The sequence below is a fragment of the Geospiza fortis genome, unplaced genomic scaffold (assembly GCF_000277835.1).
Source record: "Geospiza fortis unplaced genomic scaffold, GeoFor_1.0 scaffold424, whole genome shotgun sequence".
Taxonomy (NCBI): Eukaryota; Metazoa; Chordata; class Aves; order Passeriformes; family Thraupidae; genus Geospiza; species Geospiza fortis.
Genome location: NW_005054354.1, coordinates 3,044,922 through 3,063,879, shown reverse-complemented (window position 1 = coordinate 3,063,879; position 18,958 = coordinate 3,044,922). Strand labels below are relative to the sequence as shown.

General features: G+C 35.9%; 1 protein-coding gene across 2 annotated transcripts in view; it reads right to left on the bottom strand.

Annotated features, from left to right (window-relative positions):
* The window catches only part of ORC5 (origin recognition complex subunit 5), a 63,025-nt gene that overhangs the window by 38,796 nt on the left and 5,271 nt on the right, over positions 1-18,958 (bottom strand). For both annotated transcript variants that reach the window (XM_031059033.1, XM_005423520.2), the window contains exons 5-13: positions 15,509-15,583; positions 13,098-13,209; positions 12,609-12,739; positions 10,851-10,899; positions 10,192-10,282; positions 8,041-8,093; positions 5,797-5,909; positions 2,345-2,392; positions 59-169 (exon numbers count right to left, since the gene is read on the bottom strand). In XM_031059033.1, the coding sequence (XP_030914893.1) occupies positions 59-169; positions 2,345-2,392; positions 5,797-5,909; positions 8,041-8,093; positions 10,192-10,282; positions 10,851-10,899; positions 12,609-12,739; positions 13,098-13,209; positions 15,509-15,583 (783 nt within the window). The remainder of the gene's footprint in view (positions 1-58; positions 170-2,344; positions 2,393-5,796; positions 5,910-8,040; positions 8,094-10,191; positions 10,283-10,850; positions 10,900-12,608; positions 12,740-13,097; positions 13,210-15,508; positions 15,584-18,958) is intronic.

The following is an 18,958-nucleotide window of genomic DNA, read 5'->3' as shown; positions in this document are numbered from 1 at the left end:
TAAAACTTGGTGAATTCCAGACACTAAAAAGCAAATAAAAAAGTAACTACGCACTCACCTGAGAGAATATATTTGCCGTTGGAGCAACTCTGTTGTCCACAATACTATATAATATTGCTAACAATCTGTCCAGGGGAAATGGCTTTGGCCCAAGCAGGTGATTGCTGGTCTGCAACAGAAACAACACTTTTTCATCCACTTTTTAATTCCCTGGAGTACTACATGATGTTATTCTTATTCTTTTGGCCTCTAGGGAGGCACTATGATTCACAGCAGTCTTTCATACAGCCTACTTACACGTTATGGAAAACACTGACTACATGTTTATTGACCAAGACATAAAAAGAAAGATCTATTTAACATGGCAAGTGTTCAAACTACACAATAAACAGGAACATTTCTGAGCTGTAACAGAGGATCTTATGCTGAATTTCCTGTCAGTAGATTTATACATTTACTTGTGTTGACTGATGACCTTGTCCAATTTAAGGAATGAGGAGGAAAGGCTATGTTTTATGGCATTCAAAGAATCACAGAATGGCTTGTGTTGGTAGGGAGCTTAAAGATTTCTTCCAAAGAAGGAGGACGAAAGTGGACAGGGTATTCCAGAGGCAAGGCAAAGAGTGCTGAGTAACATTCACAGTGCACATACCTCCCACAGGTTCAGCTGGTTAAAACAAAGAGTTCAGATGCCTGAGCCCAAGGCAACTGTGTTATCAGAACACAGCAGATTTGCTCAACCTCACACCTACAGAGCTCTTGTGCATCTGCACACCTCACACCTCAGCTGACACTGATGGCCATTTTAGGCATTGTGAATTATTTTATGTAGTAACATTGCATTCACTCGAATTCAAAGAAATACAAAGTCCTGATTGTTCAACGCTAAGCATTTTCAAAATAACCAATTCTGCAAAAAGAAGGTGTACAGTTTATAAGGCAGAACTGGGCAGTATTCCAACTCAGGCAGTATAGTTAGGACTAGAGAGATTTATGACCCACACTTCCAAAAGTTCTTACAAGGGAAATACTTGTTTTATTTTAAGTTTGTGTTTAATTCTCTCTGACATCCACTTGCGTTTTTTGTAGAGTACATTGATTTATTCTTACTAGCAGAGCAGCCAAGATTAAATAGGATTTTCAAGGGAAAGTTTGTTTCAAAATGCTTCTGGGAAAGAACATCTCAAATATACCACCAGCACCTCTGTGGCATTAGCCATCAGTAAGACACAAACACTCATTTCTTCAGCAAAATCAAATGTTACTTCCATTACATGTTTTAACTTTTCAAATCCAGGAGGTGTCCCCAAAGCTACCTCTTGGCTAACAAAGCAAGCAGGGTGAAAAATCATGGAAACACATAGCCAAAAATAGATTCACCAGAAAGATCTCTCACTTGTCACTGGAAAAGAACCATTCCAGGCCAACTATGCAAAGAAACCAAGCAAATGGTGCTTTTATCAGCAACAGGGCAATTAATAGAATGGTAAGTCAGTTTCTTCCCCTCATTCACAACATTCATTTTTTCTAGTCAGAAACCCCACAGCCTCTGGACTGACACAATTATTAATCACAAAACAGATTTTTAGTCTTGCTACACTTTTAAGGAAGGATCTATTCCATCTAATGTCAGCTTCCTGCCAAGCAGGTACAGACAGCCAAACCAGTTTCTGCAATTCCAAGTACAGCCAGTAGAAAGCTAATCAATACAATTTGTGGTGCAATTCATCTGCCTGAACATAGAACCTGCTTTAGTAAGAGCCAAATCACACCCTTCACTCCAATGACTGCATCGACTGACTCTGCATGGGCTATAAACTGTTTTAGATGCAGGCACCTACTAGAGTAAGGTGAATTTGATCTGTAAATCAGTCTTTAGACAAGCTCCTCTGGGCAAAGGTATATTGACATAAACTGTCACACCAACTGAAGCAAATGAGTCTATTTATAACACTACATATGTAATTTTTTATCCCTATATTTCAATTTCCCTCATTATAGAAATCTTTGTATAAAAATTATTTAAAGAATATTAAATTATTTTTGAGAGAAATGCTGATACTTGGCAACTCCACTTATGATGTCCTTTAATTAGCTTTATTAAACACACTATGCTGTACACAAAAATATGGCTACAGGAGAAAATTTTATATTACAGTTTTAATAAAATGTCTGTATCTCACAGAAATTTGTAGCATACAAAACAAGTGCACCGAAAATTGTTATTTCTGCAGTTCTGATGTTTCTACAGTAATCAAGAATACAAAATGTAATACAAACCCACAAGTACAGTGCAAAGAAAATACTTGCTGCCAAGCTCAGCTTAGAAGAATAAAATACATACCTTCTCATGCTTCTTCATGAAGTTGGTCTTTCTGATTTTCCCATGATGCTGCGAACAACAGACAAGAGCAAAGGTAATTAAAATAGTCAATAAAGAATGTATACACTACAAATGGTAGTATGTTACTCTAGGTCTACTTCTTTACTACACTTCCAGTAATTGCCCTTGATGTCAACTACCAATCATTCTTACTAGAAGCCCTAAAATTACACTTGCCTAGCTTCTTGCTTCATCTTGTCCCAAGTGGTGCAAAGCCAAAACACAACATGCTAATATTTTCTGTTGAAATGCATAAGTTGTTTTTTTTTTTTTAATTTACTCAGGAACTGATGACGTAGTAAAAACTGGTTTGTAATATGACTTCATGCTATCATCCTCCTCATATCCTCAATCATCTAATAAAAAAGACAGATGATGACTATCATATTTTGTAAAATGTATCCATGTATAAAATCTACCAGAATTTTCACCTTTTATTGACCCTATTTCAGAATTTGGATGCTACAGAAGTTGGCAGAATGACAACCAGGAATTCAATCAATACAATACAAAGGTAGCTCAAGGTTCTTGAGCTAAATGACAAAAGGAAAGAATAGGGCAGGGTGAAGGGGTAGGGGTGGGTATTGAAGAAATGCAATGTAATTTAAAGCTGCACATTTTTAAAATTGTCTTTAAAAAGGAAGGACTATTGAAAGAAAATAGCCAAGTGCTCTTGGATCTCAACTAAAAATGTGAGGGCAAGAAAAGGGCAGAAGTATAGTAAACAATGTTACAAATGAATGGGTTAAAAAAAATCCAAGAGACATGAAGGATGAGGTGTAAGCGATGTAAAATGAGTGAAGAGATGTAATAATTGTTAAACATAGTTAAGTACCATTTCTCAAAATATCACCTGATGAGTTTTTCCTTCTTCCATAGCCCTGAGAAGTATACCTTATTAATACACCTTATAAGCATGCCCAATGAATCAGGGAAAAAAACTCATATAAAGCAATTATATTTAAATGTTTAAAATCTTGTACTAAGTATTTGTGGCCACTCAGCCACGTCGAAATTATCTTAGTAAACGTGGCTTTTCTTGACTGACTTCTACAGAGCTAAATAGCAGACAGGGCTTAGGTTCAATTCACATGATCTGTCTGATTAAAAAAATTAGCTAAGTCAGCTAATACATAACAAACACAATTAGAGACAGCAAAGCAGTCATTTCATCATGCCTTTAAAAAAATGACTGCAGTGCTAACCATGACCTTTCAGAGGGGAAAGTGATCCAGCCTGAGGTTACACAGAATGCTTTGTATGGAGCACAACAAACTGCATTCATGCATTTTACAGGTTATGCTGGGATCTCCATATGGTATTTATGGTATCCTATTTCTGTTCAAGCACAAAATCCCATGTAATTCAGAGCTAATTTTCCATTAGCTTTTAATGCTGTTTTCTATAAAGACTTCCTATATATATATAGTCTGATTTCTTTCTTGTTTTAAAGACTTTCAAATCAGTTTTGTATTTTTCTCTCTATCTACTGCAAAGCTCTTGAATTTTCACATAGTTAAAGCAGTGGTGTCAACTATCACTTCCCCACTCTGCTGGGCTGTTAGCACTCCAGGCTGCCCCAAACTGTGACTTTACTTTCAGCTGAAGTATAGTCTAACATCTATAGACTAGTGCACATGAGCCACTCAGTGACCATCCTTTTGTTTGCATTCCTTTTGCTTCTTTTAGTCCTTAGTTATATCACTCCAGAAGATAATTCCTTGTCATCTATTCTGAATCTCATTACAAACCTGATAAAAATAATATTCTATTTCCACTGTTCACATAAGACATAAAAATACTAAGCTTGAAACCCCCTCAAAAGTGTTGGTTTTGTTGGGCTTTGAGATGCAGCTATTTCTGTAGTTCAATTTTAGACCTGATGAAGGGCTAACTGATATGCATGACATGAAGGAAAAATGGTGACTTCTGCTTCACCAGTTCTTGGAAAAAAATACCTGATAGCACTGATAGAAATACCTTCCTGACCCCTGCTTCAAAAACCTTAGAAATTCATGTTTATTGTACCAAACTTTAATACAGTTCATGCGCAAGAGTGGAAACTCATGCAGAGATACTACAAAGGAGAAAGGAACAAACCTAAGGTGAAAAGGTTGTTCAGAGAACGCAAGGAAGATGTGGCACATTTTGGTACATTCTCTACAGACTTGACTCTTGCATGCTCTCTTGTTTCTGTGTAGAAACATCTCTTCAGCAAAAAAATCTCTAACAAAGAAAATGCTCCAGCCAAGTGCAAAGAACAAGGCTTGCCCATAAAGAAAATTTGCCTATCTACAATTACAAGTAGCCCTTCACTCAGGAAAGGACTCAATAGAAGGGTGAAACACCTATAGCTTTCAGTAAGATCATACCAGAGTTTAAACTGAAAGTGAACTAACATTTCATCACTAGAAACTGCAGTACCTTCTCAAAATGTCTATCTATGATTTTCTTTTGAAGAGGGAGTAGTATTTTTACAAATTTGTCTTGCCCTCATTTTCTTTAATTGCTTACACCCATCCATCACGAATGCCATATATTTATACACACATGCATATATCAATACCTACTGTAATAGCTGGTAAAATGCATAGAAAGCCCAACCGCCTGATCACTTTTCTGATACCTGTCTTCCCACCTACATTTTGTCAAATAACTCAAAATGAGGCAATGAGGCAGGCTTGAGGAGCTTGTCTCTTCCTGGGTCAGGAAGAGACATACAACAACAACCAATGGCACCACAGCACTTGGCTGCAGTATGACCACAACTTAGCTCACGGGAAAAAAAAGAAGAAAAAAAAAGAAGGAAAAAACCCATCAACATGTACATGGCAAGAACTAGCAGAAAATTATGTTTAGCCCAGGAGCTGGTAGTAACAATTAACACATTCATCCTAAAACATGCATTACCACCATTTCAACACAATAAATACTAGCTAATGTAACCACACCTCCTGCAAAAGCAACTGCTTGTAGGTTTCTGTTCCAAAAACTTAGAACTCTATAAAAAACCTAACAGTGCTCTAAGTCATTTTATCTCACTAAAGGCCAAGGCAGTTTTGGTTTGTACCTTACTCTGGAAATTTAAGTGTAGCTTATAACTAAGGACACTGTGGTCACTCCACTAAAATCTTGTCAAAACAAAGCTGTATCAACTTAGAAAGGCAAAACACATGGCTCATGCTATAACAGCTTTAAGCATAATTTGACATGAAGAATTTAGATTTATTAGACATTTAAATCACTCAGTGATCATTACCAATCACAGCATATGTTCTACAGTAAAGCTGCTCATCAAATCAAATGAAGCGCACACAGAAACAGAGCTCCAAACAAATAGCTGAAGAGTTTTAAACCATGAAATTCAGTATGCAGGAATCCAGTTAACAGCACTAAGAAATGAATTTTGTTACCTTAAGAAAGAATCTCTTATCTGTCCTAACAGGATTGTAGGAGGCAAGGTAAGCAGCTATTAGAAGAAATTTGGAGTAATAAGGAAGTTCCACATGGGTATGTGCAGAAAGTCCTATAAAATAAGCAAACAGTTCACGAGTCAACCAAAATCCAGCCTGAACATCGAGGAATTTCAAATTCAACTTCCCTGCACTCATTTTCTTTTCCTTCTCTCCTGCTCTAGTGCCATAATTAAATAAGTATGACTTTCTCAGCCCCATTATAACAGATGCAAACTCAGGGAAGGACCAAGGAGCATGGCACAAAGCTAAACAAAGCTAACATTCTGCAACCTTTCCAGACTCTCAGCAACTGTACTTGAAGCATCAGGGATTCATAAATCTTCCTGAAAAAAGATATAAGTAATTCCAGGCTACTTTCATTTAAGGGAATTTTCCTGACAAACAAGGCAGATGAAGGGATACATTTAAATAAACAGCACTTTTTTTCAAGATTGAACCTTTAGACTCCTCTAGACCACCAAACAGCTTGTCCAGGAACAAGGCTGGCATGGTAAAGAAAGCAGCAGTGCTGCACTTCTGATAAACAGTTCATCTGTGATCAATGATTTTTAGCCACTGTTCTATTTCCTATAGAAAATGTTTAAAAAATTTTAAACTTCAACCAGTTGACTCTGCCTTCTTGTATACATGTATACTTAATTAAGATTAAACACAGATATTAAATTCCACAAAAACTACAGTCTAGTGAATATCTGCTTCCCCTCTTTTTAAGGGAACTCAAAGTACTTTTAGTTTGTAATTTTTATCCTGACAGTCCCCTGCTCTTGTTTTACATGCTTATGCGTAAGAATAGGATCATCAAACCACCCTTCATCAGCTGGCTAATTACAGAAACCATTAAAGGGTCTCTCTTGGGCCCTCTGCTTACAGTTTTTACTTCAACATTTTCTTGTTCTGTGAAGAACCTGTATCCTCATGCTTTAATCCACAAATATCAGCAAATAAAGATTAAAGAATTAAACATGTTAGAAGTTATGATTCAGGGCCCACAGTATAGGGAAAAGCATACCAAATGACTGCTAGTAATGATTTCCTCTCACGTAAGCATAAAAACAGCAGTTTTAGTTTCACTTATAATTAAGAGATTCTCTTGTACTGCATGCTATTTATAACATGCAACACCAAATAAACTCTTGCAGACAGACAATTTAGTTTAACACAAAAACATCTGGTTTTTCTCCATTCTTCTGGTCAGCCAATATTGCAGCACACACTGAACTATTTGATATTTACACCTTTATTAGAGTTGGAATTTCATTTATTTGAACAACTTTTAAGCATATTGCTATCAAACGCTGTTTTAACAACATGAAATTTTTGCTACTACATACACTTATGAAAATGCATTTAAAATGAAGTCTCCCTTCATGGGGTTGTCAGGTGCAAAATACTTCATGATCATCTGGGAGAGAGTTTAATAAGGACACATTGAATCAAACTCCTTTGGTCAAAAATGTTGAACATTCACCAATCATAAACCAAACACAGGAAACAGTCTGATGATTGCATTTATCTCAAGGAATTGTCATGACAAATAACATAAAAAATGTTTCCTAAATACAAACTGGTAAAAAGACCATGACCAACTGACATCACCAGGAAAATGTTTCAGTATTCCTTCCTAAATTGTAAATGAAGGCTGACAAATATATTAAGATTCAACTTTCCAGCCTGTCTAAAGTATAAAACCAACAAAGCTCTACTTGTCCAAGGAAAGAACACAGAGAAAGAACAGTTGCACTTCTGACATTCCTATTTGCAAGAAATCTGGACCAGGACAGGTGTTTTGTTTAGGAATGTGCTAATTTAGTGCAATACACCAGGTACAACATTCTCCTCTCCCCACTTGGACAATTCTGCCAGTTGGCACACAGAGGTTTGACCATCAGGGTTCAGGCCAGTCCTCACCCATTCTAACATAAGAAATACTGATGTAAAATAGACTGTCTTCACCTGCAAAAGATATTAGGAAAGGTTAGTCCCAATATATATGATAGGGGAAAAATATTTCTTTATAGAACACCCTCTCAAAAAACAATGATTATCCTGAATTGTAAGTGAATACTAACAGGTAGTTTTGTCTGTGTGGTTCATTCACACGTTCTCAGGTGACAATGACCAAGTGGAACCAAAAAGCACCTTTCACATTACACACCCCTACACAGTTACTGTGTTTGATACCTTTCAATTGCCCAGGCTCTCCACCATCATGCTGCAAACGCTCCCACTGTGAGCTGAAAGACAGACAATGCAAATACATGAAGATGTAGTACTGGACAGTCTTTCAGAGAAAGCTACCTGCTTGGTGTATTCTAATTTTGTGACACTGGCTAGGATACAGTTAGTGAGAGAATAATTAAAAATACATGGTCTCACTGTCTCACATGTAAATTTTAATAATCTGCAGACTATGTATTTAATTAAAAAAGACAAAAAATAATGTTAGATTAAGGCATAAAAGACCTAATTGCAAAATACCTATTTCCTCCCACCCAACTACAATGAGTAAGCAAACATCCACAGTGTTCCAAGTTTCAAGAATAATGCAGAATTGCATAAAAAGTAAAAACACTGATAGTTTTGATTCTTTTTAATCTGCTTAATAACTGTCTATATTTGTGAGAAGAATACTGTAATTACTTCATAATGTGATTTTGAAGTCAATGGAAGTCATCAAGATGGATTATTCTGTCAGTGAAAAACACCCCCAAGTAGTTTGGTGTTTTCCTAAACAATACCAAAAAAATTTCACTTTAGAACCTCCCTTAAGGAATGACATTGCTAGCAATTTCATATTTTGGATCAAAAAGATAGGTTTGTTGAAAGAACTTTTTGGCTTGTTTTTTAAGTTCCTCATGAACAGAGCTTATCAGCCATACGCCATAAAACTTATAAAAAGAGTGTAATGGGAGCTCAGGTAATACTTAAATTACAATGAATGACAAAACAGCTCATCAGTGAGTTAAGGTTTTATCCAATGACCATTTTACAGGCAGAAAAAAGGTTAATTTTCCTTTCAGTTCAGGTAGCACAAAAGCTGATAGCAAAGTTCTGGCACTATAAATTACATGGCCAAGAAAAACCAGAGTAATCACAGTTCTGTGGCCAAAAAAACTCACACAGTGATTTTAATTCCTCAAGTATTTACTTAAATCCTAGAACTGTTAGACAGAAAGCTGGAATCTCTAATAAAAAGGAAGTCAAGCTCAAATTTATAATCAAAGAACACTGTAGAGGGAAATTACTTATTTGGAAACAATTCACAAGCTATTTTGTATCATAATCTTTTATTACAACCTAATTAGAGTAGGCAACTACACAATATAAAAAGTCAGGAAGATCCTGAGTTGACTGTGTAATGAAGATCAATACTGAATATAAATAAATATTTGAGCCAAACAGTAAAATGCTGCATGCTACAGAGAAGTCTTGAAAAAAGCAAAATCAATTCTCTTTTTGAAGGAATGATCACATCTCTAGAATTTTAGCAAAGACTTCTACTACACACTCAGGTTGTGACAGAATATTCTAGAGCCTCAATGACATTGAAAGGAACAAAATCAGTATGTTTTTACCAAGATAAAGAAACCAAGCAATACTCTCTTCACACAGTGTAACATCAGAATCACTCATCTTAAAGGTGGAGAGAACATTAAACCTAAGCCAATCATTACCACTGTGAACAAATACCACCATCCTTTTTTCTAGCAGTCTGGAAGCTTACAAAATAAAAAGGAATCTAAAACAATAACAAGAATAATAGCCATTAATAGGAAATCAGATTTTAATGCTGTCAAAAATGGCAATTCCATTTAGAAAAAATTGCCCTTGGAAAAGAAAACAAGGGATCAGAAAGCACAGTCAGCAAACAAACCTGGCTCTGTCAAACAAAGCTAAGAAACACAGATACTCAAAATCTGTAATGTCTCAAGAATTTTGAGGCTTGCACACCATCCTTGGTACAGTGGGTATGTGGCAAGCTAACACACACAGCAGTGTGTTTTAAACTATGCCTGTATATTCTGGTGATGGATTCCCATGCTTGGTAGTTTCATACATTACAGAAAATGGATCCAGCATCACTGTAAAGGAGAACAAAACCTGCTGCCACTGCTTTACTTATTGAATCTATTATACGCTAGAAATACCACTTTGTTTAAATCTCCTCCTGAGATATGCTATTTCTAACAGCATATGGCAAGAAAAAGTGCACATTACAGAAAAAAGATTACATCTAGCAAAAAAGAAACACTAGCCATGAAACACAGTGAGAGGAAGGTAGTTAAAACCAGCTACTTCAACAAGCAAACAAGCCTATGCCCTCCAAATTACCTGGATATTTCCCGGAGATAAACAGTCTGCATTGCCTTCTTCAAATGAGGTTCAATATTTTTCCAGAGTTTGCGAGTGTCGCGTTCATTTGCTGCAGCAAGCCAGAATCAACTCTGTTAAACATTTAACTCATACAACACCAAAACTCATCCCTGACACCTCAACAGTCACAGGCATAACAAAGTCTAACACCCTGACTCTGACCTGCTGCTTTAGGATGGCGCAACATCACCGTCCATCCAGCAAGCACATGCTCCCACACAAGGCTGTTCCTCTGTGACTGCTCCAAGATAATTTCAAGATTATCAGTTTGACAAAACCTCTCCTCTTGGTTTCTTTCTTCTCTTAGCCTTGACAAAGAAGTAACTAATCCCATTACTTTGTCAAAGTCCTGATGGTTGAGTGAGGAGAAAGACTAATAGGAAGCAGGAAAATTTTCAGGGTATTTCCCCTTTGTTTTCTAAAATATCACCACAAATACCATGTACTGCTTCTGCTGCAAGTGCTAATGACTGGCTGCAACTGGAGTGAGCACTGCTGTTGTGACCTGAGATACCACTGTGCCACCACAGCACAAGGATCAGAGCAAAGTCTTCACCAAAACCCACTGAAAGCACCTGCTCTCTCATACACCTCTCAAATTAAAGACACAGCCTTACCTTCCCCTCTGACCACCGGTTCGCAGTATTTAGCAAAATTGAGCGCTGCCTAGAGAAAGCAGAAATGGAACACATTAAAGTACAATCTATCTGATCCAGCTACAGAGTATAACTAGCAGGGTAATTAACTCCTTTGCAAAGTCAACAAATCCTTTTAAGGCAATAATTATGCCACTTGCTTACAAACATTATACTGTCACAAATGGCGTAATTTCTGTACCATAAAATACAAGCAGAAGTAATATATCCCAGATTACATGGCTTTGAGCTCAGCAAGATCTGTTTATCATACTCAGAGGTTGCATTTTTTTAACTAACATAATCATTTATCATTATAAATGCAATAAAAATGTTGTAATGAACTTTTCTTACTCCCTTCATTTTCAGATAAAACTTTCCATTCCAGGAGAAGTTCAGCACACTTAAACACAAGCAGAAATTATTTATTTTTTCAAAAATTATTTATTTAAAAACATGCTAGCATATTCCATATGCAAATTAACTCCTTTTGCCTAAAGTAAGATTAAGAGATTTTTGACAAAACTATAACCTAGACTTCCTTCTAAAATGTTTAAATCAATATCACACAGAATTTTGTAAAATACCAATCCTCAGATTGGTAAAATACCAACCCTCAGAAAAAGATTATCTTTTTGTCCTACTGCACTTTCATAAATCTCCATGCTAATATACAAAACTCAAAGTGTAACTTCCATATTTAAATCTAATAAAGTTCCAGAATGTATTATTAATAACCACACATAACCACATACACATTTAGAGTCTGTATTAGACACTAAGGAGTTCAGAAGCCTGCATTCAGTTGTATGTGTCTGTCACTATCTTCTATGGAAGAGACTTGTCAACCACAAAGAATTTAGGGTCCAATCACATAAGTATCTTTGTAGTGTTGCACAATCAAATAGTGCATCTAAACCAAATGAAATTCTCATAAGCAGAGCCACCCAAGTACATGTCTGCAAGAACTGTGACCCTGGTTTCTATTTCTGTCTCCAGTAACCTCTTTTACGTATAAAACCTGTATGGTTTTATATGAACAGATAGGTTCAGCTGAAATTTAGCAGCATGTTCCTGAGGAAAACACAGGCAGAACATTCAGATCATCTCTGGAGCACTGATTTCTTCACTGATAACATCAAACTTGTAAAATTTCCTTGTACAGGTAATTAAACAAATGGATTAAGATAATGTTTGTAATTGTTAATAAGTTTATACAAATGTCACTATCAAGTAACTTAATTTTCTTCTGTTAACTTTGTTTACTATTACATTATGTGGTTAAAATGCCTTTTTCCAAATATTTTCAATTTATTACCAGAAAACTACACAACACTGGAAGCCCTTTACAGCCACAAAACAACTGCAACCTTTGTTATGGATTTTAAAGGCAACTACATTTTAAGCTAACACATTCTCAGGAGGGCAAATTTACACTAGATATAAGAAAGACTTTTTTACTGCTAAGGTGGTGAGACACTGAAACAGGCTGACAGAGAAGCTGTGGATGTCCCTGGAAGTTTTGTAGGCCAGGCTGGATGAGGCTTTGATCAACCTGTTCTAGTAGATGTCCCTGCCCATGGCAGGGCAGTTGGAACCTGACCTTTAAGGTCCTTTCCAACCCAAACCATTCTACAGTCTCTAATTTTCCCTTTGTCCATATTCAACAACAAATCTAGATTCTCATTTGGCAAAAGACAACACAAAACAAAACAGCAACTCTAAAGCAGCTCATCTCACCAGATGCCGAAGCTCTTTCAGGTCCCTACAGACCATGTAGAAAACACCAAGCAAAATATTGATATATGCAGCATAGAAATCTGCAGAATATTCTGGGGGATGATTCTGAGACAAGATCTTCTGCAGATGTCCTGTTTAAACAAAAATAAATTCTGATGTTTTCAAGACAACTTAATAAATCGACCATGTTTGTGGAAAAACAAACAATAACCATCTCTAAAAAAAAAACCCAACAAAATCCACCAAAAGCTACGCTGATTTGAAGAACCAGCAAATGTAATGGAATCAAAACATCCCTTTGAGATCTTCTGGAACGTGGAAAAAGACAAGATCTTTACAGGTTGAGTGAATATAGACTTGTACACTCCAGTAGCTATTACATATTCTGGGTTCTGCAAAAGGCCTTGATAAGCCTGGAAAAAACTTTAGAATGTCCTTTGACAGCGTGTTATATAATCCCTGAAAAGCAGATTAAAAAATTAGATTTACCTATGCTGTAGTCTGGAAAATACATGGTGAATGGCTCAAAGCACCCCATGTTTGGACGGAACAGTTCCCAGACTATTTCACTGAGCAGAATGACTGTCACATTTCTGTCAGTCTACACAGGGAAAGAAAAAACCAAATGAGAGAGTGACAGGCAGAGAAATAACAAAAAAACAGTGCATGTTACAACATCAATCAAAAAATTATTATGTGACTTTTCTGTTTCACAAAAATCATTAAATTTACCGTTTATTTCTATACTAGTAATTTGCATTAAAGCTTCAGCTGGCTTAATCAGGCAGATCATACATTTGCAAATCTTTATATGATATTTCTCTCCAACCCCTGCCATTTCACTGACACGTAAGCTTTCTGGGGTGATACACAATACCAAGTAGATTCCACCCCAAAATTAAGAGAACATTTTACTTTTAGTAATTAAACACAGATCTTCAGAGCAAACAGAAAAAGTTAAAAAGTAAAAAGAAAACTCAGTGCCTCTGGAACCAAGATATCTTGTACTTTATTTTAAAGGCAATCTGGTCTTTAAAGATAAACACACAGACGTCCCAAACCAAAAATATAATATTACCTGTTTACTCTCCCAGCTGTTTTACTAGTTAACAACAATGGAGCTGTTCATAGTAATATATTTTTGTAACTAAGTTTTTATTGACAAAATACCTGCTTCACATTGGATGTTTTGATCAATAGGTAACAAAATGCTTCATATTAAAAATGATACTGTTTTATTTTGGTAACCCTTCAAAATGTTGGCTACTTAATATGAAGCTAAAACTACCTGTGAAGATGATGTGTCATTTCCCCTCTTTGCAAGGTTTTTGCAACCACACTAAAAATTCTGCCTAACAAAAGACGCTTTTAAATATGGTTCTTTAAAAAAGACATTTGAAAACTATTAAGACAAAACAAAAGGAAGGAACCTGACTGAATTGACAGTGCTGTGAATGACTTGGAAGACTTTTAAATGCTGTTTCCCTGAAATGTAGTGAAAATCTTTTTTACTTACTTTTCCACTTCTTAGTGTAGTGGCGCCCACCCATATTCTTTACTGTTTCTTCTTCGTTTTTATGGAACATAAATATTTTCTTCGCTTTCAACAAGTATCTTTCTGCATTTCTTTCAGCTGGTTTCCTCTCCCAGAACTCCTAATGTTTCAGCTGACAGAAGTGCTGAGATACATTCAGCTCACTTCCTGACTGATCATCCAGTATGAAGAACTTCAATACTTGTCACCACAATCCTCAGAGAAATCAAGCATCCATGACCTATTCTTCAGCAGTGACCTGCCAGTCCCATGATATCCCTCACTACTACAAGTGGTGTTCCTGGCGTCCTTTCACTCCAGGAAAGGAAGAGATGCAAGAGATTTGCTCCTACAAGATTGCTCTGCAACACTGGCTGCACAACTGTTTTAGAAAGCCTCAGTCCAGAACCCAGAATTTAGGTAACTGGACTATCAGCATTCAAGACACAGACTCGTTTGGAGGTTAGTTTTAAATCTGGGAGTGTTCCTCTGGGATATATAAATCTTAGTCCATGGGGTTTTGATCCCTGAACAGCAATTATAGACTCAAGTTTGCCTCCCTTCCTTGCAGAACAGGTTGTTTCTGCTTCAAGAGCAGCCTAGTCCAGAACATGGGCAGAACAGACAAAAAGAGACAGAAAATGCACCAGCTGTCAGGATTAAGAACACAGCTGTGAATCAGTCTTCATTCAGCAGAGAAATCAATGTGACCAGAAGATTAAGAGCACCACACAAAAGCTTGAGATAACAAGCATAATTTCAGCTATTTACATGTTCAGATATTTCAAAGTACCAGCAACTTAGGGTTTTGTCTTCAGTTTCTTTTCAGGGAATGTACCATTTTTGTTTATTTCAAGGCAAAAGCTTTGATGCCTCAGAAGCAAGAAAGGAAAGCATACTGTGGTTTACTCCAATCAGAAACTTACTGAGGCACAATTCCAGGAGAAGTGTGAGAAAACTCTCTAGCAAGTCAAAGCACATTCACAGCTGCTGAGCTGTGCAGCTCCAGCCAAATGAAACAGCTGGTAGACTTCTGAAGTCTCATTCTTAAAAAGACAAATAACCTAGAAAAAACAGCTATATATCTGACACGGGCCTCCAAAGATTCTACACATCAGACATTGTAAATAAGATACCATTAACCACAACTAAAAAAAAAAGGGTCTAATAAAAATCTCCCAATGTTTAAATTCTAGTTTGATTTCTAGTTTTGACCACTGTTTTGAGGGAGTGGGGCTAAATCGTTCAACTTTTCTCATCTAAAGAATCATTTATCTTGATCTGTGACCCTGGATGTACAGGTACCACATGTTCAATTATTTTCGACAGGCAGGACACATAAAATAATTTCTTTCCAGACACTCACCAACTCTTGAAGCCTAAGAAATGCTGGCAGGATGTTTGCTTCCATTTCCCTCAGCTGTTCTGCTCTATCCAGAACCTTTTAACAAAACAAAGATATTATACAGACAAACTCAACTCCCACTCTCACATGGATTTAAAATTAATTCTTAGCTGCTGGAAACTGAATCAGAGAGATTACTGCTTCAAATGTGTTTCCAGGAACCCCAAGCAGCTCTGCATCTAAAAAAGCATACAATCCCTAGACAAGCAACATTCTCATGCCTTATGGCAGGAAGAATTATTATTTAAGTCCGTTACGAATATCACAACAAAGTCATGATATCCTTAACAACCACTGAAACCTCCATTTTTTCCCAAAATTCTTCTCATGTTTCAAATTTTCATGTAGTACAGTAGCACTGTAACTACATGCTCACTCCAGGAGAGTTGTCTTTTCCTACCATTATATGATTTTTCAGAAACAAATAAGAGCTGGTATTCTGAATTTTGAGAGAAACTTTTCTTGCCATTGTTTGCAGCCTAGGAATTTACAGGATTTATTGTACGCAAACCTCACATAGCAGTAACAGATGCAGCATATGTACAGCTTAAACAAGAAACATCTTAAGCAAATAACATTTCAGAGTCTGAACAATTAAAACAGAAGCATGAAGACATCCATGGTTACACTTTGGTAAAAAAAAAAAGTATATTTCCAGCACACCTAAAATCTTGACAGAAATGAAAAAAGGGAATAGAAATACACTTCTTTTGCAGCTTATTTACTACTTGCAATATAAATCTAAATTCTGAAGCTCATTACTTCTTTAGAATTATTGCTCTTGAGATATAAACTATAGGTCTGTAGAAAACTATATTTTCTATCCTATTACATATCTTCTCTCCATCAAAATCTTACAGCATCTATCATTTCTGTTGCCCACAATAAGGAAAAGAACTTTATGTGAACAACCAAACATTTTCTGAAAATATTATTTCAGAATCCCACCACACAAATCTGAAAGAACTATCTCTGCATCAATATCTCATACTTTGTGAATTTATTAAAAACTACAACATACGATTTTATATTGATATCTGCATGTGGTTCACGTAATAAGTGACTTCAGGAATGAAAACTGCTTTACACTACAGACCAAAGAGTGGCTATGTATTTTTACTAATAAAATACTGCTTATTGGACCCAGTGACATGTAGCTACCAAACACAAAGCTTTAAGATCTTGATCTAAGCATATAATACTTTTTAGTTAAATGGGAAACTATAGTTCCTACTTACAGCACAAAAAATACACTGTGACCCTGGCTTGTGGAAAATGTCAAGTGGTTCAGAGAAACAGCCTTCCCCCAGGTCTGTGAATCTATGCCTTATTCTTTGGTGTCCATATAGACTTGCCACTCTTCAATTTTTCAAAAAAACCTGTACTTTCTAAAACTGTCTGCTTACTTACATTTAAAAAAGTAGCTTGATACCTCTGTAAAGTGCTATATACTGTAAATGTATGAATGACAACAAGTTATGTCTACTCCAATTTTTCAGGTAGTTAAAATTAATAAATTCATTTTTCATAAGTAATCACAAGCATTCAGCACCTATGCTTGGGTTAAGAGAAACATCCTTTGCTTGAAAGTAAACATTTATCTTGAGTTACTCTGAGTTAATTGAGCTGAAATATTACATTATTTACTACTGAAATGAAATGGAATAAGTCAGCATTGCCAGTTTATGTTACCAGCATGCAGGTCTTCCATCAGTCTCAATTTAAACCACTCTACAATAAATTCAGATGACATAGGTTAATAAACATGAATTGATTTCTCCTATTCCTGTCTGTTCCCACACAGACTGTAACTGAAATAGTAATTTAACACTTAATTCTTCTGAGACAACAACTATTTTCACGATACAATTGAACCTTTGCAGTTATTTTAATGCTTTACTTTCTAGAACCATTGTTCAAGAACTTTCTAATTTTCTGCGTGATGCCAATTTTCACGAAATACATAAAGAATTCTTCACTGATGTAAAATAGTTTTTAATCCAAATACTAATCTGAAAGAAAGACTTTACTGCAAGAAGTATTATGTGAAATACAATGAATGTTATTAGAGAGATAAATTTTGTGTTTATGGAATTGTTGAAGAATATCAGTATCAATTTTGTGACAGTAAGCTGAACTACTTCTATTTATAACTTTTTATCTGTTTTAAGCGCTGGTACATGATTTTCTTCATTCCATTTCTAAGAAGTATGTCAAATTTATTAACCTTGTGACCTATAGGATACAGTGAAATAGTACTGCTTCCACTAAACATTATATGAAGTTATTTAACTCAGTGGCAAAGTATTTTTAAATGGGAATAAAACATATTTAACTATAGCCTGTGAAACAGAATGAAGAATGTTGAGTATAATTATGAACTTCTTGTTTGACTGCAAAAACACCCCAAAGCAGTATGGGCACACTGACAGCTTAATGACCCTGGGTAATCGCACTGCATGTTTCTTACAGCAATCAATCTTAGCCATGTTCTTGTTTTCTTAAATAATCAATTTCAACTCTTTTTAAAAAATCTTAATTCCTACTGCTGGCCTAAAATTTTGGTCTGAATATGCTGCAGGTTCACACTATATATATATATGTACACATTTACACATCACTAATGCTACAGCTTGCATATGGTCCTTCCATCAGACCTCTTGTGTAACTGAAATTTGTTTCCATGTTCATCTCTCAGCACAATAAATGCTGTTACAGTCTGCAAATTTTGACTCCTTTATGTAGTTAAGATTATCACAGTAAAAAACCCTGAAGACCTAAACTAAATCCTAGTGTTCTAGTATTACACTGATTCAATCATTCCTGCAACCTAAATTCTGATTATTTTTCCTGCAACCTGCTATTCATTCCACTTGAGCATATCAGCATATCACTGCAGTCTTTTTTTTTTCATCTTAATTTTAAAACTATAGGTCCTGTCTCTGAGGGCCACAAGCGTAGCTGAAGATGTAAGATCTCGAAAGCATTTTTACAGAGGAAGTCATGCATTTTAATTCCTTAATATTATCCTTAAGTTCTATTCTAGCAAACCAAGCCTTGTCATTTGCATTCTCCATGTTCCCTTCTGCCCTGGTCCCCACCTTTGCTTTCTCATTTGTGATGCTATTTTCACAAGGAAACAGATAAGCACGACTTACTAATAATAAAACAAATATAGGCTCTCTATATTTAAAGACTTTGTAACACTATTACATCCCCAATTTAAATGTGTGGTATAATTTATGTTCGTTATTAGTTATGCTAATAGTCTGTGTGTAGAAAAAAATCTAAAACCAGGAGGAGTACAGAACCTCACCTAAAGCCTGTAAGCCAACAGAAAGAAACTGTCAACAGGTTCTGAAAGAGCTCTACTGAGAAATTTTGTGCAAACTGCTCTATAAGGCACACATT